Source organism: Onychomys torridus, chromosome 8 (assembly GCF_903995425.1).
Source record: "Onychomys torridus chromosome 8, mOncTor1.1, whole genome shotgun sequence".
Taxonomy (NCBI): domain Eukaryota; kingdom Metazoa; phylum Chordata; class Mammalia; order Rodentia; family Cricetidae; genus Onychomys; species Onychomys torridus.
In genome coordinates this window covers 30,380,527-30,404,931 of record NC_050450.1, presented here as the reverse complement: position 1 = coordinate 30,404,931, position 24,405 = coordinate 30,380,527, and the positions used below count along the sequence as shown (strand labels likewise).

The 24,405-nt window shown below is 35.3% G+C and overlaps 1 protein-coding gene across 2 annotated transcripts in view; it reads left to right on the top strand.

Moving 5' to 3' along the window:
- Gabrg2 (gamma-aminobutyric acid type A receptor subunit gamma2) overlaps positions 1–24,405 on the top strand; it is an 89,826-nt gene that overhangs the window by 10,853 nt on the left and 54,568 nt on the right. For both annotated transcript variants that reach the window (XM_036196105.1, XM_036196104.1), the window contains exons 2-5: positions 17,533–17,684; positions 18,876–18,943; positions 21,629–21,849; positions 24,204–24,286. In XM_036196105.1, coding sequence (XP_036051998.1) covers positions 17,533–17,684; positions 18,876–18,943; positions 21,629–21,849; positions 24,204–24,286 — 524 coding nt within the window. The remainder of the gene's footprint in view (positions 1–17,532; positions 17,685–18,875; positions 18,944–21,628; positions 21,850–24,203; positions 24,287–24,405) is intronic.

Below are 24,405 nucleotides of genomic sequence, written 5' to 3'. Positions count from 1 at the left end.
TTAAATGTCTATGTAGATTCTTAGATGCTTATTTTATTGTTCAACATGATGCTTTGAGATACAATGATGTTGCTTTTTATTGCTAAGTTTTAATATATCTAGCTATTTTCATGATGTGTCTGGATTGATGTTGTCATCTGAGTTATTATGTAAGTGATTTTGAGAACATGCTTTCTTTAATTTCTGTTCATGAACATTTTTAGATGTAAAATAGCTGTGGTATGATACTCTAATAAATTAGCAGAAGAGTCTTCTAGTATACAACTATGAAAGTTTCCTCAGATTTCACAGCTTTAGATTTTTTCAGTTTGCAATAGCCACGTGTCTATACAACCAATTATCCCAAAAGTTAGTGGTATAAAGTAGATACGTCTTTCTCACATTTCCTAAGAACCAAAGCTATGGACAGCTTAGCTGAGAAGCTGTAGTTCAGAGTTTCTCATGAGATTACAGTCAAGTTGTGCCACAGGGTTCTACCAATATCCAAATGTACTAACCTTTCTGTTTTCAAACTCTTAAAATTATTCATACCTTAGACTGTCGGTAACCCAGACCAACGCAGACACTGTGGCAGTGTTCAAAGGAAAAGGATTGTCTTAGTTTGTTGGGAATGCTATAAAAAAGTGTCACAGACCGTGGCTAAAATAATATCAATGAAGACTTATTTCTCATAGGCCTGTAGAGCTAAAATTCTGAGAATAGGAGGGTGAACTTCTCGTGAGAGCATTCCCCTGCAGGGCAGAATGTTTTGTATGCCACACTGAATTTAATTAGGTGTCTTTAAACACCAGGTTCATTTTCTATTTTATCTACATTTACTGTATCAGAGTTTATTATCTATTTCCCATTTTCTTTGAACCTTGTTATCTTCCACATGAAATTTTCATGAAAGAGTTACTTCAGATTTTTAGAGTTGTTCACAGACTTCTTTCATATTTCATAGTTTAAAATGGAGGTCTTAAGTAGAATAACATTTAAAAAAACTAACTATAATTTTGAAAACAAGAGGGAATAAAGTGCCAAGTCACACACACACACACACACACACACACACACACACACACACACACACACACACACACACACACACACACCATTCATGTAAATAACAAATAAAACTATCAGTGTCCTAAAACCACAGATATGCAAGCATTCAAATATTCTCCAAAATATCCATTATAGTTTTTGAAAGTTTTTCAGGTGCTTCTATGGCAAGTAGGTCATTTACGGTTTTGCAGGTCCAAGAGAGAAGTCCTTCCTAAAACTCTTTGTTGTTCCCCTTGCAGCACAATTTCTCTGACACACAAGCATCCAAGACACTCTTGCAGATGCACATGGAGTAAGAACACTTCATTCAATTAATTCTCTCTGACTTCTTATTTTAACTAATTTACCAAGCAAACTCTTAAGTCTCAGAGTACATCAAAAAATTTCAAGTGCATTTAAGGTAGAATGTTGGAAATAAAAGGTCCATATTTATTCCAGTGAACCAAAATATGACCTCTTGGTCTTCCATTTACTTTCAAGATGACTTATCTGCCCTGTTCCTAGTACCATGACAGGTGCTAAAGACAGAGCTCACCAAGTTAAGAACTTGTTCTGATAGTATTTATGTTACAGAATAAAAACATACCTTAAATATAGTAGTATATTGCATATAATGACATTATAGGCCTACCTTTATATTTTTCCTCATAACCAATGGTATACCTATGTACCATCCTGTTTCACTTACTTCTCCTGACCCAAGGAAGTTGTATAACTAAGACATATTTTCTCCTCAATAATTTTTTGAACAACTACATCCCAAGGTTCCACTCATGTTCCTCTGGGCTAACATGGCCAAATAGGCATTATGAGTTGATGAACTGAGTATAAACTTCATGAGTTCCGAAGTGCTCTGTTGAATGTGGATCAATCCATTCCACTGTTCAATGTCCTGACTTCTCTGCCTTTAATAAATATTTACTGCACTTCTAGTACTTGCTTGCTCCTATCTTATCCTTGGCATAATACACACACACACACACACACACACACACACACACACACACACACGACAAATACTCCTTCTCCTCACAATAGAAAGCAGACAGGAAACAAACAGCAAAACAACAGGAAAAAAACAACAAAACTTTAACATTATAATAGGTATTAAAAACAAATGGACTAAAGTTTGTGATATGATTGAAAATAAAATAATGGAAATTTACATTTTGTACGATGGTGAGGAGATACCATTCTGGGCAATAAATAACAAGTTACAGTGATTTTTTTTTTAAAATTAAGAACAGTTGAAACAATTAAGGATTTGAGAAAACACCATACTTACGATAACAATGGTTTAGAATAATAGGAAATACTAAGACCTTATGGGAAGAGGACTTTGACATAATTTGAGCACTGAACTAAATCCAGATGTAAGACACTGTGGCCAAGGGTAAAAAGAGCTAGAAGAAAGGATTTGGGAAGCTAGAAGCTGTTTCTTAGTGCACAGTCTTACAGCCACAATATGAATTCAAACTGTAGCACTGGTAAAGGTTCCAGAACATCAGTCTTATTCTTAAAGAAGACACATGCATATCCTCTAGAGAATGATGAATTTTGTAGTTCACACACCAATATTTTTTTTTTTTGAGCTGAGGATCGAACCCAGGGCCTTGCACTTGCTTAGGCAAGCACTCTACCACTGAGCTAAATCCCCAACCCACCAATATTCATTAATAGAAATTAACATTAACTGTTGGACTTCCAACTACAGTTAGCTTCTTTCTTGCTCAGAAATCTCTTTTCTTATTTTCAAATAAGGCCAAGAATCACTTGTTAATTCTCATGGTAGTCCAGTTATTTCAAACACAATTGTATATAGCAGTTTTAAAACTATCTCTATATATTTAACTGATTTGTTTATACACATTTAGTTTTGTGATGCTAAAATTATAGCATTGAAAAATGGCAAATATTTCCTTTTGCTTACAGAAATTAAAATTTTTTATTAGTTGATTGATTTAAATGTTCTAGAGAATGGTCATGGAGAAGATTAGCAAGTATGTTTTAATTTCTTAGCCTTAAAGTTTACTGGTGTGAATTAAAGTTAACAGAAGTAAGATCTAGCTATGTTTAAGATTGACTGATTAAGACTTTGTGATTTGGAGAGTTGCAGTTTTTGCAAATCGAGATTCAAAGTTTTCTTAGGTTCCTTTAGGCCTTACTAGTCATTCATGGCCTGCTGCCGCTTGCCTGTGAAGGTAAAACTTTCAGTGTGGGTTTTCATATTTTTTTAAATTTAATTTAATTTTATGCATCAGCCATGGGTTCCCCTGTCCTCCCTCATCCCGCCCCCATCCCCGCCTTTCCCCAGTTTCCCCTTCCCATCTCCTCCAGGGCCAAGACTCCCCCGGGGATTCAGCTCAGCCTGGTAAATTCAGTCCAGGAAGTTCCAGTCCCCTCCTTCCAGGCTGAGCAAAGTGTCCCTGCATAAGCCCCACGTTCCAAACAGCCAGCTCATGCACTAAGGACAGGTCCGGGTCCCACTGCCTGGGTGCCTCCCAAACAGTTCAAGCTAATCAACTGCCTCACTTATCCAGAGGGCCTGATCCAGCTGGGGGCTCCACAGCTTTTGGTTCACAGCTCATGTGTTTCCATTAGTTTGGCTATTTGTTTCGGTGTATTTTGATTCAACAGGCCACTAGCTTTCACATACCTTAAAGCTAAAGGTGACAGCAAATGGAAGCTAAAGTCTCCAGCAGAAATTCTCCTGCTTTGCTACCACCAGCTCATGTGATGATCTCACCAAAGTATTTTCAGATGCATGATTTATGGCTTTCTTTTGTTTTGTAACTATTCAACACCAGTAATTCAAGAGGACTCAATGTCTCTAATCTTATTACATAGGAAAGTTATTAATTTTTTAATCTATGGACTGTAGAAACTGTCTTTTCTTATGATACAAACTTGTATTTTCCAATGAAATCAACACAGTGACTTAAGATATGTTGAAACTTAAACTCCATGCAACCATGTCCACATTAGAATAGGCTATTTGGGGAAACTGTGTGCTCAGGATGTCACTCATATTTAGCTCATACATGTTCTCTCTTGTCCTTGTAGAGTTCTTGGGTTCTGTGTTAACATTTCAGAAATTGTCCTGCGCACAGAAGTGCTAGAGAATGTAATGTCCTATCTAAACTCCAAAAATAAATACTTAAACTGTTCAATAAATTCACAAGAAGCCAAGTACTATTTCAGTAACAAAATATTCATCATTGTAACCTCAGAAACTGTTATAAAATTTAAGGGCAAATATAATTCTTGGAAAGTCATCTAAATTTGTGAAATATCAATCACATAAAAATTTAACACTCTGGGTAGCACAGACACTCAGAGAAATAATCAATCAATGACACCTGTTGAAACTGAGAAGCTTTTGTAGAGCAAAGGACACGGTCAACAAGACAAAGCGACAGCCTACAGAATGGGAAAAGGTCTTCACCAACCCCACATCTGACAGAGGGCTGATAATCCAGAATATATAAAGAACTCAAGAAATTAGACATCAAAATGCCCAACAGTCCAATTAAGAAAGGGGCTATAGAACTAAACAGAGAATTCTCAACAGAGGAAGTTCAAATGGCTGAAAGACATTTAAGGAATTGCTCAACATCCCTAATTATCCGGGAAATGCAAATCAAAACAATTCTGAGATAGCACCTTACACGTGTCAGAATGGTTAAGATAAAAAACACAGAAGACAGCTTATGCTGGAGAGGATGTGGAGCAAGGGGAACTTTCCTCCACTGCTGGTGGGAATGCAAGCTTGTACAGCCACTTTGGAAATCAATATGGCACTTCCTTAGAATATTGGGAGTCCATCACCCCTAAGACCCAACTGTAGCACTCTTGAGCATATATCCAAGGAATGCTCAATCATACCACAAGGGCATTTGCTCAGCTATGTTCGTATGAGCATTGTTTGTAATAGCCAGAACTTGGAAACAACCTAGATGCCCTTCAACTGAAGAATGGATAAAGAAAATATGGTACATATACAGAGAAAAACAATGACATCATGAGGTTTGCAGGCAAATGGATGGATCTAGAAAAAATCATCCTGAGTGAGGTAAACCAGATTCAGAAGGACGAACATGGTATGTACTCATTCGTGGTAGGATACTAGATGTAAAACAAAGAAGACTAGACTGCTATACAATTCCAGGGAGGCTACCTAGAAAACGGGACCATAGGAAAGACACAGGGATCCCCCAATGACAGACAAATGGATGAGATCTACATGAACAACCTGGATGACAGTGGGAGTAATGAAAGGCAAGGTTTGAGGGAAAGAAAGCTTAGGGGAGCAGGAGATCCCAGCTGGATCAAGAACAGAAAGGGAGAACAAGGAATTACAGACCATGATAAATGAAGACCACATGAGGACAGGAATAGGCAGAGTGCTGGAGAGGTCCCCAGTTATCCACAATGATATATCCTCTGTAGACTGCTGGCAATGGTCGAGAGAAAGCCCATACTGACCTAGTCTGGTGATCAGATGGCCAAACACCCTAAGGGTCATGCTGGAACTCTCATCCAGTAACTGATGGAAGTGGATACAGAGATCCTCAGCCAGGCCCCAGGTGGAGCTCCAGGGGTCCAATTGTCGAGAAAGGGGTGGGGGACTGTAGGAGCATGAATTGTTTAGCCCAAGATTGGAAAAGCACAAGGACAAATAGCCAAACTAATGGAAGCACATGAATTGTGAACCAGGGGCTGTGGATCCCCCAGCTGGATCAGGCCCTCTGGATAAGTGAGACAGTTGAATGGCTTGAACTGTTTGGGAGGCACCCAGGCTGTGGGACCAGGACCTGTCCTTAGTGCATGAGCTGGCTGTTGGAACCTTGGGCTTACACAGGGACACTTTGCTCAGCCTGGAAGGAGGGGACTGGACCTGCCTGTACTGAATCCACCAGGTTGAATTGAATCCCCAGGGGAGTCTTGGCCCTGGAGGAGATAGGAATTGAGGTGAGGGGCTGGGGGGAAGGTGGGGGCGGGGACAGAATGGGGAGGACAGGGGAACCCATGGCTGGTGTGTAAAATTAAAAGACAAATATAATAAATAAAAAAAGGAGAAAAAATTTAACACTCTGAGCTAGTAGTCATTGGATAAATGCACATTTCAACCACAGCAGACTAACACTACAAAGTTTTTAGATGGGGGACATCAAAGTAATCAGACAGCATATGAAATAACATGCTGACCATCATTTTCATACACCTACTTTCAGTGACCTTCAGAGTTTTGCTAAACCTAGGATAGTTTTGGTTTTCACTCACTGACTGCCTGGGAGAACACAGAGATCATCCTGTCTATCTATGGGTCTGTTGTAAACACATGAAATTTGTACCTGTGTATATGAACAATTTCATTTTCATTTTATTTTTGGTAGAAAAAGAAACAAATTTTTTTAGCAGATTCTTAAAATGTGTGTCCTGGAAGAAACTGCTCATTTTCCCACCAAAACCTGAGATTTTAAAAGTGAAGAGAGAAACACTTCAGTGGATTTAACCTTCTTGTCAATTTGGATGCCCTGGGAGACAGATTAGTCATGTTCTAGCTCAGAGAACACTTTAGGGCTGTCTTTCATATTAAGTGTTGCCTTTCTCTACTTGTTCAAGAATTTCTCTCCACAAATAGAAGAGAGGTGTTTGATGCCAGCATTGCACTCAACACTTCCTTCTGCCTAACTACAGCTGTCTTGCGCATGAGTTTTAAGCACAAGCTGATTAACTGAAGGATTAGAAGATCTAAACTTATAAACCATCATTTTCAAAACTCAGCCACTCTCATGGGTTTCATGACTGTCATTTATATATTGCATATGTATTTTGATATTTTAGGTTTATTCTATTTCAATTATAGTGTGTGTTTGTGTGTGTGTGTGTGTGTGTGTGTGTGTATACGCACATACTTACATGTGAGTACAGGTAGCTTGGATGCCAGAAGTTTAGAGTTCCCTGGAGTTATAGGCAGTTGTGAGCTGGTTGATGTGTGTGTTGTAATCTGACCCAGGTCTTCTAGAAGAGTACTATGTCCTCATAACCACTAAACTACATTGCTGCCACATTATTTACTGAATATTTTTTCAAAAAGAAAGCCAAGCACTAGGAATTCAATATACTTTTATAATTTCAGGAAATCTATTTAAAATATTAAAACTATAAAATTAGTATCACTTTTCATAATAAAAGACAGCTACAAAGTAATTGCAATAAAACCAGAACAATACTGCTAAGCTTTTATTACATGGTTTTTGTCTATCAGGCAAGTTGATTTTGTTACTGCTCTTTTACAAAGTAGATTAGCAAACTAAAAACAATGGTAGAATATCAATTACAGACAGTTTTACCAAATATGATTAGATATGCTGAAAGTAAATTAAAAACAGTAAACTTTCTAAATATGTGTTTTAATTACTTTTAATACTGTGTCTATGTGATATTTCAAGTTGTTCTCTCAGAATGACTTCAAGGATTTAGGCCAAGTAGGAGCTGTCTTAATAGGACACACATATTTAAGGCAATTCTTTAAATTGTCAATATACTTGGAGTTGCATAACAAAATTCTCAAATGATTATTTACTCCAAAAATGAAAGTAAATAAAAGATGTGTAAAATGATTATAAAAGACTATCCATGTAGTCATGTCTTATTTCTTTCTATAGTTCTTAATTTTCCCCACACCTCAAAATCACTTGAAAGCCCATGTTTTGATTTCATCTTTGATCAGTTAAGCCAGTATCTAAAAAGATTGTCCTTCAGCATTTTTATTTTATAAAGAACTCCAAATGATTTTATTATGCAGGATTAAAAATGAATTGTCTAGTTCCTGTTTGAACATTTAATGTGGAGCAAGTGGCATTATGCAGTCTTAAGTACCATAGATAGTATGTATAAAAAAATACAAATTATTTCTCTTTGGAGTAATTCTTGGTGGTGTGTATAAACACCCCTCTCTGACATTAACTTTTATATCTTGTATATCTCCTGCTCTTAAAATTTACCTTTGATTTTCATAGCCTGAAGAGAGAAAGTAATGCAGAATCTGAGGGTGGAATATAGCTGAACTGGTAGAGTGCTTGCTTAGCTTGCAGACCTCCCTGGGTTTGATCACCAGAAAAATTATCAAAAAATAGCATTTTTTATCAGTTTTCTAAATAATGACATTGAAGTTTTCTTATCAACAAATGATTAAGTAAAACCATGCCTCATTAGTAATTATCCACTTGTATTTCTTCCTAACTGTATCTAATACTAACACTTTTCTTTCCATTTTATGAGATAACTACAATGATTGAGATGACTTTAGAATTTGCTTGTTGTAGTCTTAAGCTTGTGTTGTTGGTATCTAAAACCTATTTGTAGTGTATGTCATGTACATCATTTGCACATTCACACAAATTAATGGTTGATATTTAATGAAGAAATCAGTGGCCGACAGACTATAGAGTGTAACAGAGACCATTCATCTACAAATTAGCCTTAATTGTTCATAAATATACTAAGAGGAAATTAACTTATGAGTATGAGGTTTTTTGCTAATTTTACAAACAGTACATGCTCTTATTGACCAGTCAATGTTTTAAAACAATGTTAATTGGACATCTTGGCAAATGCCAGGCACTTGGATGATTTTGGAAAATGCTTCTAAGGTCAGCAACAGCTCATGGAGTCTAATTTTCCTATCTCTAACTTTTGTGGTGAAATTTGGTTATATTAAGCTTTGTTTAGTGAAATAAAATGTAAATAAGAACATAACGTACAAGTAGAGATAGATGGAGCATTACACAATGAAATTAAAATATGTCTATATCAACCATCTCTGGAAAGGAAATATTGTCCAAAATCTAGGAAATATCTTCATCTATTTACCCATCTCTGTCTTCTCTAACTTCTCTCAATTAACTTCCATCCTCACTTTAACACCACAGTGACTTTATCCTGACATTAAATTTTATATCACCTTCTCATGTCTGTGTTTGTATGTACCATATGTTTTGTTTAGATTTTTTTTCGAATTTATTTTGTTGCATGTAACTATAATTTGTTAACTTCTTTGGTATCTAGCACTTCATTGAATGGAGATACCATGTTTTATCTACCAATTCTATCGTCAGTTTGAGTTATACTCATTTCTGTTTATCAACACAGTAATAGGTCTATGAATGTCCTTATGTATATCTTTTAGAAGATATGAGCATGCATATTTTTCTTGAATAAGATTACAAATAGAATGGCTGTATTATAGAATATACAAATACCCATCACAGATAGATAATCGCAAAAATATTTTCTTTCTAAAGGTATGTGAAAGTGTCATTTCATGTCATCCCACAAGTTTTGAGAAGCATTAAAGCAAAAATAACAACAAATCATGACAAGAATGTTGTCCCAGAGTAAATGGACATGGTAGTAATCGTAGAACACAAGCTGATTGTTTTTTGTTTTTTGTTTTTTTTTTTGCCTAAAGAAACTATTTTGTTTTTGCAATTATTTGTGGTTGCCTTCATGCTTTACTTCATAACCTCATGCATTCCAAACTTCCTTTGCTGTTGGCGATACACAGACCTTGTGGGAAGCTAATTCTGATTTTCATTTTAGTGAGGGATAAATAATTTAATTAAAATCAGGCATAATTCACCCTCTAGTTGGAGATAATGGCTTTCTGTACATAATCCTCTTTGATACACACAGTGAGACTTTTTGTGAGCTTTGGAAAAGAAGTAGCCTCTCCTTGTAAAGCAAACTTTTAAAAAATGTTTATCTCTCTGTTGAATTTAAACAAGGAAGCAGGAAGAGGAAGAGATGTAAGCAACTTGTGACCCTATAATCAAAGCAAGTGTTTGTTTTGACAGTATGCAAGGCAATAGGAAAAGACAAACAGAAAGGGTCTGGGTTTGTGTGTTATTGTTTTGTTTTTAATTTTTGAGACAAGTTTTCATTATATAACTCACATAGTCTAGAATTCTTACAAAGCCTGGACTTGCTTCATACAGCAATCTTTCTTGCATGGATTTTGAGTGCTGGGAATATAGGCATGAGCAATCATGCTCAGTGTGAACCAGGTATTTTTTTTTGTTGTTGTTGTTTGTTTTTTAATTCATAATTTAAAAATTGTATCAGCTCATATTGAAGTCTACTCTACCTCTGTCATTATTACTTGTAATCCTGTTTTTCAGTTTGGAGATTCTGACAGTTGTAGTCAAGATTCAACTAGTAAAACATTATTTGTGATGGATTGTTAATAAATATTTTGCATTTTATGCACTGTAATATGTGTCTGATATTTGATTCAGTCAAAGTAAAACACTTATTAACAGATACAAACCTATTACAAAGAACTGAGCTATGAGTGAGCTAAGAAAGTCATCCCAGCTGGGCAATCTACTCTCAGAATGATCTGGACGCATGCGTGATAAATACCCATTCATTGAACTCCTCAGCAGTTACTCTGTAAGTCAGTTGCACATCCTTTCAGGAGAGAGAACCATGCACAAGCCACTGAAGGCTTTATAACTTGTCTCAAATCCACTGTTCAGAAAAGCCAAGATAACCTTCAAGAGCACTTAATATAGAAAACAGAATATTTCGCCTGCACCCTCAAAGGGTCTACATGTATTTAATCTACCTGCTCATGAATCTTCTACAAATCCTCCCTTTTCATATACATCCTTTGGAAGGAACTTGATCACAGAGCTTGTCTTGTTTCTCTGAGTGTGTTGCTTTCCAAACGCAACTCCAGCTCCAAATTGGCAGCTAATCACACACATTACCTTAAATTGCAAGCTTTGGTGTTATTTCTCAGTATGGGCAGATTAAATCATTGTTGTCTACAATGTCAAGCTTATGAAATTTGAATGTTATTAACCTTGTGGTGAAGGTGCCATATTATTCGCTGGGCTCAGTTATAAACTCATTTATCCTCCTAAGGGAAAATGAGCCAGAACCATCATTTATTGTACATACTCTTCTTGTTGTCTTTTTGATGACTACACATAGAACAGCAGTTCTCATCCTGTGGTTCACGACTTCTTTGGGGGCTAAAAGACCCTTACACAGGGGTTACCTAAGATCATCAGAAAGCACAGATATTTACAATTCATAACAGAAGTAAAATTACAAAAATGAAGTAGCAATGAAAATAATTTTATGGTTAGGGGTCACCACACCACAACATCAGGGTCACAGCATTAAGAAGATTGAGGACCACTGATATAAAGGATTCTTTGGTCCCAATTCTTTTGCCTTGCAGCATAAAGCTTACATGTTGTGGTTTTGCCATTCCAAAGTGCCTGCTGATAATTTTAAATCTGTATATTTATTTCTTAAAGATGGCAATTATAGGAGAGACACATTGAAGTTCTTAAAGTTTTTTTTTTCCTATAACACAATGAATATGTAATAGTATCTATATTTGCTATTGTTACTTCTAGAGGAAAACCAAGTGTGTACCCCCCACCACCACAAACCTGAGCTAATGAGATGGCTCAGAGGATCAGTTAATTACCTTAATTCAGATCTCAAGAGAGCCTGTGTAAAGTCAGATGTGGTGGCACATGGCTGAGGTAGTTCTCCATTCCAGAAGATAAAATTAAGAGAGCAAAACTTCCAATGTACAAGAATTTTTGAGAAGAAATGATTCAAATGTATCACTTCTCTGATATATAAGACCTGAGGGAGATATAATGACATGTAAAGCATTGTTCATGTGAATCATTGTGTCTGTAAAATAACCCTGCAACCAGTACCAACATAACCATAATGCAACTGATTTTTAAAACACTCTAGCAGTTTAAACTCATTTCAAACATAAAAATAAATAATATTCTCTTTATTCTTTTATTCAACTACTTTACCTATTTTAGAGAAAGAAAAATATAAAGTGTATTTATGAGGAAGCGGGTATCATTGGATTTACAGACAACTCAATGAAGCAACAAATCTTTATTAATTCTTGTCCGACTGTTTGCTTTTTTATGTTGAGAGTGTATAATAAAGAACTCCCCTATTTAATCTGGAGCTTAGTAGATTGATTAGACTATGACCTAGATGAAAATATAACATTCTATAAAATAACTAATTAGTTTTTCACAGAAAACACCCAAAATATATACCAAAATCAATTGTTTAGAATCTTTTATGTAACTGTACTATTTTTTTTCTTATAAGCCCTGCCTTTTTCTAAATAACTCATTTATTAGTTTTAAGAAGAGTTAATGCTTATAGTTATGGCTTAGTTCAAAGCACATATAAATGTGTAAAGACAAAAATAAAATGAATATGGTGATTTACAATGCAAAGATATAGATTCAAATGACTAAGGCAAACCAGGAACATGACTTTATTAAAGAAATCCCAATGCTTACTGAGTTTGTTAAACAGCCTGACATGACTATAGATGAATCTTAGAGTTCAGCATTTCTAGAAAATCCCCTGAGAATCTTTAGATTACTAGTCCAAACTCTTGGCCAGATAGCTTGTGGCAACTTCTGTAAGCTTTTAGAAACAAGAAGACGGAGGGTTTGTGGACACTGCTCCTTGGATATTTTCATTCAAGTGGAGCTTTTTAAGTTATGATCAATTAACTTAAAATAATTTTGATTGCATTCTACTTCCTCTGTGAGGAAGTATTTTTGAACTAAAAAGTACTACAAAAATAATAACTCTAAATACTCCCCAGGGAACTCTAACTGGTTCCTGAACTCTGATTTTCAAGTTTGTTTACTTGTAAACCACACAGCAGTAAAATGGATTTTCTTAAATCATTATCAGTCTTTTTGTACCCAGGCAAGCTCACAGTTCCACTGGATGCCTCATTTATTGGTCAAACATTATCATCCTTACATAGTCCTCTGTAAATACAGAAGCCCCACCTCCAAAGACCAGAAGAAACAGCCTACCATGAATGAGGGAATTATTTTCTAGCTTTTTTTTTTTTAGACAAATCTGGAAATGATCCCAGATTATGCATCATCCCCTTTAATTTAGATCTCAGCTAGGAGAGCTGTGGAGGAGCTAAACTTCATTTATTTATAATGTAGGGGCTCATTATTTTTCTTCCTGGAAAACATCTGTTTTTGGTTCTTCTTAAGTAATGTTAGGTAAATGCATCTACCAATACAGGCTTTTAGTTACATGTTTGGAGCTGTTATGTTAGTCCTAGCAATGGTCACCTCATCATAATAATTATGATGGACTTAGACACTAAATAAGTACCTTATTCTTATACGGTGTAATATGAGCATGCTTAAAGATAAAATCTTGTGGTTTTCTGAGTAAATTTTCCCAGGTGATAAAGTGAGAATGAATATAAACAGATTTACCTGTCTCCTGAATATATGATCTTCACTTTTTTTGTTGTATTTTAACTTTTCTCAATGTCTGTTTAGGCATTCTCAAGTGTGGAGAGAAAACTACCACTGGTGTATTTATTTTTAATAGTCAATTAGATTTTTGTTTCATAAATTGGTGGGAAAGTAATGACATTGAGAAAATCTTTAGTTAATTTCAGGAAAGAATCTTTCTTTCTAAGCTAGTCTATTTTATTTCTACATTAATTGAATTTTTGATTCTAGTTAGCAGACAGTAAAAATAATAGCAGTGTGGTACCACTGTGCTTGGAATATACATTTTTCGGCATGAGAAGTTTCCATAAGTAAATTAGGTCACCTAATCAGCATCTTCTTATATTTAAGAAAATAGAATCCATATGTCTGAGAGGGAAGAAAGGAGAGGAGAGGAGAGGAGAGGAGAGAGAGAGAGAGAGAGAGAGAGAGAGAGAGAGAGATTTAAAAGACACCCTTTTGCATGAATGATTAAGGTAATAAAATACTTTCATGATTACATTTGGACTAACCATATTCTTTCTTCATGAACTAAATAACTTGAACATTTTCTGCTAGAACCCCACCCCCTCACTCTAGTAAGATCTGGGTCATAGGATTAGAACTCCATTAGACAGTACTCAGCACAGCTTTGGTGAAATGAAGAATTAAGCCCCAGGGGCAGTTTCCTAGCAGAAAGCTAGCCCAGGCTGCAGTGAGGCCTTTTTCTGGATAGGTGGTTGAAACATTGCCAGCCCACCCTATCCATTAGGTGCTCTGGAAGGGATGCATATATGGAGCTTCTATGTTCATTAAAATACAAGATGTAAAATGGTGTCTTTGGTAGATGCTTTGTCTATGTACTTTATTTCATTTTTATAAATTTCTGTTTAAGAATTTTGTACATGAATATATTCTAGTTATATCCTTCCTTTCTATACTTTCAAAAATTTATTGCTTAAGAATTTTACATATGTATGCTATAATATGTGATAATACCCACCCAACATTCCCACCTTTTTCTCATCCTGGAACTCCCCACATACATATATTCCCCTACCAACTTCATGTTCTGTTCTTTTCTAAAAGAACTGCCTTCTAAGTCTAATTTGTTCTACCTGTACACCCATGAGTGTGAGGGCAACCACTGGAACACAGACAAGCTACCAGTGATATAAACAAACAATAAGGATTCTTCCTCAGCAGTTATCGATTGTCAATAGCACCACAGTTAGAAGTGAGGCTTTACGAGACCCTCCCCTGTCTATGCTAGCATTTTGGCTTCTCAATCTTCTGTAGACAACCACAGCTGCTGGGAGCTCAGGGTAGCTGTAGCCACGTAATTTCCAGAAGACATTTTACAGCTTCCCATCTTCCAGTTTTCACCTTTGTTTCACCTCCTCTTTTTATCTCCTCTTCTGTGACACTATACCTTGGCAGGAGAATGGTATCTGTTGGGAAGGTTGTTGACAAATATTTTGTGCTCAGAGCCACACACTCATAACCACTTCCTCCATTTTTTTGACCTGTTGCGAGTCTTGGCACTAACCACTGCTACTTGGAAAAGAAACTTCTCTGTCCAAAATTGAGAGCAGCTTAGTTCTGAGGGTGTAAATATAATCTTTAAGAAACAGTTGGACAATTTATGAAAATAACAATAACAGGTTCCACTCTAGAGCCTGTAACTTCCCTAGCAATGGGCCTTGGGCCAGGATTATGGTGCCAAGCATAAACTCCCCCCTGGAGGAAGAGACCACAAATCCATCAGAAGGCATGCAGTTTCCCAGTAAGAGTAACTAATCAACACAGGTGCAATATATATTGCTCCTGTAGTCATAACTTGCATGGCATATCAGCATTGCAGTATGCAGTATTTAGTGACAGGTAAGCCCCTTGATATTTTTTCCTCTTTAATAGACTAGATAGCCCCTTCTGACACTTTAAAAGTAAGCCAGCAGGAAGGAATTTTCCAAGTTGGTTTAAGATTGATTTCTCTATATCTTACAGGAAAAATATGTGGTATCTTTAGCCATACAAGTCTTTATCATGTGGTTATGGTGAGTAACCAAGATAGTTTTTGTTGTTTTTGGAGACCTCTGAGGTCTCCCTGACCAGTAACTTGTAAGGAAGTATCCCACAGCTTATATTATGATTTTCATTTAATAACTTGTGTCTTCTGTGAGAATCATTCTCTACTCCATCAAGTACATCATGTGAACCACACACACACACACACACACACACATTAGTTTACTAACTATTACATTCTTATAAAGCTTTTTATACATACTTAATTTTAGATATTATTTCCTAAAGCTATACAAATAGCAAAATAACTGTTCTTGCTTTCTAAGTTAATCTAACTAGTTAGTGTTTACTCTTAAAACATTACCTTATATCTTCTTTGCTTCCAACATGAACAACTCAGTCACCATTCTCCTACAATTTTGGACATTTACATATTGATCATCTATTTTCTGTCCATTGGTTTATGTGTCTATACACTTCTGTATGTATGTATGTATGTATGTATGTATGTATGTATTTATTTATTTATTTATTTATTTATTTATTTATTATGTATACAGCATATATGACTGCAGGCCAGAAGGGGATACCAGATCTCATTATAAATGGTTGTGAGCCATCATGTGGGTGCTGGGAATTGAACTCAGGACCTCTGGGAGAGCAGACTTCTGTAATTATACATACTATGTACAAATATGCATACATATATATTGAAACTACATATATATTTACTGTTTCCACATTGTATATTTCAGTAATTGATAAGATTGAGGAAAGGTGAAATTTAGCATGAGGAAAAAATACATGTCTCAGCAGGTACAAACTTCTGCCACCCAGCCTCATGACCCAAGCTTGACCCCTGGGAACCACATGGTAGAAGGTGAGGACAGAGTACCATGCATTGTTTTCTGATCTTCTCATAACCACTGGCCTCCACTGGTGTGTCATGGCACTCTTTCTGTCTCTGAAGTAAATAACTCCAAATAAATAAATGTAATAGTAATTCCTAAAAACTATATATATATACATTCAGGGTAAAGTGGCAATCTGCTATCCAATAATACCCATTCTGCAACATAATTAGGAAAATAAAACTAAAGCTAAGGAGGAGGTATGAACCTTTATTTGGTAATGTTTCACAATCCTCAGATTTCATCCTAACTACAGATTTCTGGAGTCCTGATGAAAGTGAAAGTGGGAGGTTTGACAAGAACTTACATTTTTATAGACCTGGAAAAATATAGTATTTTTGCATGTGATGGGGAGGGGCTAGAACTTGGAGAAAGGGAAAATATAAATCACAGAGTTCAATTCATTTTCTAAATCAATTTCTCACTTCTACACCAATTGCTAGGGAACCCAACTGGTTCACTATATAATACTGACTGACAGAATATCCTGAGTCTATTTGATGAGTCTAAGCAATTAATTTCATTCCTATGACTACAGTACACCCAGCATAGTTAATATTGCTGTGACAAAGGGTGAATTAAAGTCAGTAACTATGTTGTTCTTCATAGTACCAGTTTCTTAACAACCAAAGATAAATGAACAACTCTAACCTTCAGTGCAAGAAAGTGGAGAAAATACACATCATGTAGCCTAGGGGAAGAGAAAGCAGCAAGCCTAAACTCTCCTTAAGGGCTCAGTTGGGGGGAGGAGGGGCCTGTCTGAGGGCTGTGGTAGTGACTCCAATTATCATTTTCTTACCTTCATTAATAGGTTGGTGTAAGTTAACTTCTCAAAGGAGCAAGGAGACATTATGGCTGAATTATAAGGCTACCGTACAATAGTTAAAAAATATCACGTTCACAATTTTTTTAAAATGTCCTTTATGAGGCTGGGCAGGTAAGTGAAAAGAACATCAAATATGGAAAGGCAAAAATAAAAGATAACACATGGCTTATTTATAGATGGAAGGGCAAAGCTCTCTGGAAAACTGGAGGAAACATTTTAATACATTTAAATCTCCATCTGCACAGTATAATTGGTTCAATTAACCATTAGCTAAACTTTTTCCTACATTCCCACAATCCTGCTTTATCCCTCCTTTGCTCTGATTGGTTTGTGGTAGAAGTCAACTCAGGTGTAATCTATGTGTTTAGTGACCAATATTTTTCTTTCCTAGCTTCACTAGCCAAAAATCAGATGATGACTATGAAGACTATACTTCAAATAAAACATGGGTGTTGACTCCAAAAGTTCCCGAGGGTGACGTCACTGTCATCTTAAACAACCTACTGGAAGGGTATGACAACAAACTTCGTCCTGATATAGGAGGTATGAGGAAGCTTTGGATTCTGTGCTGAAGAGGGGATACACCAGCCCTAGTTACTTAATTAGAATGACCTATCATTATATTTCAAGAGCCAGGAAGATTTAAATTATAATCCTATAATTTTAAATATAAAGAAAGGGTATATAAATAGCATTCAAGCCAGAGGGTAGCAATGGTGAAGTTAAAAACTTGCTAGATATTTTCCTGGATATTTCAAAGATTTTATTTCTTTTGTCACTTTATTTCTTTTATCACTTTTATCTAGATAGTATGTGTCCAAGTAAGATTCACCAACCCCAAAGTCAAGAGACAACAAAGTAACCTCCCTCTCAGGAAGGAAAGGGTGTGGATGTCAGTGCTGATGAAGAATTCCATCTGCCACAGAACGTTTGGGCATGGTACTTTCAAAGAAAATGAATAAAGATGAAACAAGCATGCTTGAATTAAAACCCAGAAAGGTCTCATGTATCTTCTGCTCATTAAATGTTACATTCAAATAGATCACATTCATTGGATCTTGACTGTTACACCACCTATTTTTAATATTAGTTCTGTTTGACAGATGGGTGTGTAATGGGCTTCTTGATGGTTTTCTTTTTACTATCCGCATATTTACAGCATCCAGTAGGTCATTAATGAAGATTTTGATTTGATGTTGGTTGGAGATGCTTGAGGGCAAAAAGTGGTGATAAAAGAATCAGCAAGAGCAATGTTGCATTCTCGTTGTTTATGTCTACTGTGAACTTCTAATGCATAGTTCATCAATCGCTCATTAATCATGTTTCTATACACATTAATCAAGTGAGGTCAGCAGGCACACACAGATTATAGATCTTGGAGGGAAAAATGATAAAATTCAGGATATCTGAGAGAACGCTATAGAAATGCAAACTGAAAGAACGTGGTTTTTATTTATTTATTTATTTTTATTTCTTCACTTTTGTATACTCTCACAAGGAAAAGCCAAAAACTATCACACTTGCTTTTTGAAATAACATGTTTAAAAAAGAGATATGTCTTTGAAAAAAATTATGAAACTCTAAAGTATCGACTAGTAGTAAATTAGTCCTGAGCAAACCATTTCTAATGCAGCTAAAGGAGCTAAGAAAAAATTTAATTTTGTTCCTGGCTAAAACAAACAAACAAACAAACAAAAACCAAACAAAGACCTATTCCTATAATTTTCTTTGCAGTGAAACCAACATTAATTCACACAGATATGTATGTGAACAGTATTGGCCCAGTGAATGCTATCAATATGGTAAGTTTCATAATTTAATTTTTACTTTTATCTTAGAAATAATGAGTATATTTTTTAAAGGGAGCCAAAGGTTTGCAAAGGAAAGGAAACTTAAAGACCTATTTTTTTAATGTAACTTGAAGCTGTTAAAAATTTAAGGATTTTTTTTTTGTCATAAAAATCAAACATGGTTAGAAATGAAATTAATGAGGATAATTGTAATATATTGATCCAACAATTACTCTATACCTGTTAAGTACTACCTACAACAAAATATGAAACTTTTTTGAAGATTAATGCTATAGGAACAATACTTGGTTTCAAATTAGAAATATTTTTCAGAGAAATATTCATATTATAATATTTTCAGTCTAAATTTGATTTGAAAAACTTCATTTAGTTTATGATACCACAATATAAGGAAATAAACTTATAGTATATTTTAATATAAATAATATGGTAAAATAAAATAAACATAAATACCGTTAAAATACATAGCAGAAAAATACTATTTCCATAAAAACAAAAATATAGTATAGCAATATGATAAATAATGGTGATATTCTGATTGATAATTGGTATTTGCTGTGCTAGAATAAATTTATTCTATGCATATATATATATATATATATATATATAAACAGAATGATATAAAACTTCAATGATGTAAATCTTAGATAATCATAAAAATAATTACCAGTTGTTACATTCTTAGCATTCTGACACAAACTCTTAGTATTTAATGACCATGTGAGTAACAATTTACTTTGTCTTTGCTGTCATGTATTCAAGTTGGAGCTTAGCTTTCTATCAGAATGATGGTCTCTAGGAACAGTCCCTTTGGTAACATGCTGTTTCTACACCTTTGCATTTTCATTTTTATTTTGTTTGGTACTAAAGTATGTCCACATTTATTGTGTAATTTTATGACACATTATTTATGACACAGCTCAGCATTAATTAGATAAAATATAGTTCATAAAATTATTTGTCCTCTCACTTAAAAAAAAAAAAGCTTCAAGCAGAGAGCTAAACTGTGTAAAAGGTGGCAGGGCATAAACAGTGGACAAAGAGAGTCCAGAACACTGTGGAAACAGCTAGAGAAGTATATCCTGATGGTGTGTGTAGTCCTGAACAAACAATGCTGTCTCCTGCTTTTCAACATAAAATGAAGGATAGGGTGCTGGAGAAGGGAGGGGCCTTTCTGAGTGAATCTTCCATAGTCTAAGAACTCTACATTGATTCTATTAATTCTGCTTTTCCTATTTTGAACCAATCTGATTGAAATCAAGATATAAAGTAATACGTGGATCAGGGATGGTTATTTGGAACCATGAGGATACTACATAAGTTAAGATATTATTTATTGTTATAAGACTTGATTCTTTGGTGTATTGACATAAAGAGGTTTATAAATCATTTGACAAGTGAAAAGCATTTAGTCAGAGGACTGACCCAGAGTAAAAAACTGCTGAAGAGTCTCTCTCTCTCTCTCTCTCTCTCTCTCTCTCTCACACACACACACACACACACACACACACACACACACACACACGAGAGAGAGAGACATACAGGTATACACACATAAATACACACACACTCATACACACAGTGGCAGCAGGATTTTTCTTTATCATTCACTGTCATACTGATGACAAAGTCAAAATGCAAAAAATCCAAGTATTTTAGACCTTGAAGGCATAGCCATGCTTTAGGAGTAGTTTTTCATTTTTAAAATGAGGATAACAAAGCTCAAATAATAAATAAGTATTTTTTTTCTCAAGACTACCTGTGAATGTGGTAGCCATACTAGGTCAGTATTCTGACTCCAGGCCTGCAGGTCTGAATTTCTACAGTAGCTGCTTACCTTTGGCTGAAGTCACCTACCCACCCACCCTCTATAGTTGATAGGCTCTTGAGGTGAATCAATGCATTTATTTGTTGTTATTACATTTAATAACATATTTCATGTGAGAGATTAATTCAGCATATCAATCATTACTAGTATTTTAATAAAATTACTTTATTCTAATTAACTCACAAATAAAAGCATTGCATAGCTAATTAAGTAAGATATTTATTTTTATCTCCTTTAGAGAAAATGAAATAAGTAACCATAAATTCTAGGAAGTTGTCTTTCATGTTTGCTACGTGTCAGGGGCAAAGCATTTTGCATATCTTGTATTTTTACAAAAGTAACCGTTTGAGATCTTTAGAACCCTTCTTTTATTATGAAGCAGCTGGATCTGCAAATCTCCATTGAAGTGCCACTTGAATGCTCAGGACTTTGGTTTACTCTTCAATAGCAAATCTGGAACCCTTAGTCTCTTAGGAGACATTTAGAGATACCTGGTAAGGGTTTAGGTGGGACAGAAGGTTTGCTACTGGTATCCTGGACACAGAAGCAGAGATAATGATGGTCGTCCTACAATGGCCAGGGCATTACCTTTGCCCATCACCAGCAAATAATGAGCTGCCTCTCTGCTTTACATGTGTGTGAAGGAAGGCATTTATCAGGGATTGGGTATCTGGCCAGAAATCAAAACCATATGCAACTGTGTCTAAGACAGATATGGTAGTGACCTCATCAGCAAAGCTGCTTCTTCCTTTTGGACTATTCAAAACTCAACACTGTCATCTATCTCATCCTGGCAATCATGGGACTGAGCAGCACAAACACTAAATCCTCTGTTCTTTTTAAAACAGGAATATACAATTGATATTTTTTTTGCCCAAACCTGGTATGACAGACGTTTGAAATTTAACAGTACCATTAAAGTTCTCCGGTTGAATAGCAATATGGTGGGGAAAATCTGGATTCCAGACACTTTCTTCAGGAACTCCAAAAAGGCTGACGCTCACTGGATCACCACTCCCAACAGGATGCTGAGAATTTGGAATGATGGTCGAGTTCTCTACACCTTAAGGTATTATTTGGGGGAAAGGAGTGCTTGGTGGAAATAAAAGAATGCAATGAACCCTATGCTTTTAGAAAGGAAGGAAGGAAGGAAGCATGGGTGGAAAGGGAAGCATGTGGCTCTTTGTTTTCTAGCTTGCTGTCACATGAACTAGGGCAACTGTAAAATTCCTATGTACAGAACTTATTGGATGGTGTATGAGAAAGGACTTGGTCCTAAAATTCATATTAATGTTCTTTTCTATGTAACAAGCATGATGTTTCCCTTGTTATATTTTCTATTTGGGTGAATTAAGGGAGCACAGATGTAAATTATTAGGAAAGATGGAGCCACTACTTCCTGGGCTATGTATACTTCTCCCTACCTCCCACTAACTTATCTCCCATTCTTTAATGTTTTTGAACTATAGCTAGTAATTCTTAGCTATCAGGTCAGAATTTTACTCCTCATGTTTGTTAGAAGTGAAAAGAGTGATGGGTAAAATACTAATCAGAGGGCATGATATGGAAGTATGCCAGTTGTAAAATTTGCTTGTATATTAGCAAAAATTTAAATAATATGCCTCTAGATTTTAGCATGTAATAGGTACCAGTAAATATATATTTATGCTTTATAATTCTTAATACTACATATATAAACCATAATATTTTACAATGTCCCAAACCTTTACCAGAGTTAGGTCAGATATTGTGAAAAATGGCTCCAACTGCAAAAGTAACCCATTGTGTTGATTTTAAAGTCATTGGGAATTTATTAAATTACTGATAAGATAATGACTAGAATAAGAAATGTGAAAATCAAAGTCTGTATCAGAGCTCATTCTGGATTTTGAAATATGCAATCATTCAGCCTACCTCAGGTTTTGTTATCATTTTATAATGTTGAAGTCATTTTTGAGTTTTATTAATTTGAGGAAGCACTACGGTGTTTAATTATGGAAACATCCTAAAAGTGCCCAATTATTATCTGCTTAAGGTTTGAGATAATGTATGAATATAGAGAAAGTAAGATGATTTTAGCTTACTTGCTTATCTGAACTATAAGTGTCTATATATGTATGTGCATGTGTCTATAGAGCCATATATTTCTGAGATTATATTTATATCTGCAATCTATCTGTATTGTCTTTTTTAATAATATCACTTTAATTTTGAGAGACAATTCTAATAAAAATCAAATTTAATTAAAAATGCATTTGTGAATAAAGCCAAGCTTTTCTTTGAAGAAAAATCATAAAGAGACAATGATTAAATCCTGCTGCTGTTAGGAGTGATAAGCCTAAGTACAAGTCCTGTGACTTGTCAATGGTCATGTGACCTTGAATAAGTTCAAATACAACAGAGCCCTACCAGCACTTCCTTAGTAAGGAAGTAGTTCACTTAATCCAAGCTTTATAGGCAATTAAGGATGCACAGAGAAATCATTAATTGCTTTATTATTCTACAATAAGTTTAAATGTCCCCAATTAAAAGTTATGCTAATTGGAAAGTCTTTTAAATTAAATTTTTATAAAACAACAGTTTTATCACTTAAGCAATGATATTGCAGGTTGTAAGAAATACAGCTCACAGACATGAACACTCTGAAAACTACTAATCATCACCATTACAGTGTGACCTTTTTCCATGCATCTTCAAAAGTGGTCAGAGCATTTGGACTCCTTTAGATTTAGACTCCTGTAGTCTCAGTCCAGGGCTTGAAACTCTGCATCTTGAGGCTTTAATTGTGTACAAACTGAGACTCACTAGTTAAGGCTTTCCCAATTTCACAGTGTATATGCATTTAGCATCTCTTTTTTGTGTGTGTTTAGATAGCCCACTCCTCTACAATGTCCTATTTGATGGCTTCATAGTGTTCTGTTATAAAAGTGAACACAATTCCTTTGCATGCCAGAGGTATTTTAAAACCCACCTATGGCAATTTAAAAACAGCTAATTCTTGCCAACAGAAGGCTTCGTGTTAATTAGCTGATAAGATCAGAGAACTGTCAGCATTCATTCCGATGCAAACATTAAATGTGCTTAAGTTCCTAAAACAATTTGTTCTCTTAAATAAGTTAAATATATTCACTGAGAAATCTCCAGCATGTGCAATTAATTTGTAAAAATAAATAAGATAAGATACAAAACAAGGAATTACATATTTTGAATAAAGAGAGTTGAGGTGCATTATATGGTTCTACCTGCTATGTGAAAATATTTGCTTAGAAATAATTTTTACCTGGAACTTAGAAATTTTTTTTTCACTGAGGATCATGCTGAATTACCAATCAGAATGTCAGATCGTTCTAGAAAGGATGCCAGTGTAGATTGTAGAGATGGTGTGAGTGGCTTTCTCTGTATGTTTATTGTTGTTCTAATTAGGCTGACAATTGACGCTGAGTGCCAGTTACAGTTACACAACTTCCCAATGGATGAACACTCCTGCCCCCTGGAGTTCTCCAGCTGTAAGTAACAGTCTCTCTGTAGTGTGCCCTGTTACCTGTAGTCATTCTGATTGTCTCATCAACTAAGGGAATGAATCATAGACACTGCATAGTGGCATCAGGCTATGTTACTGATTTTG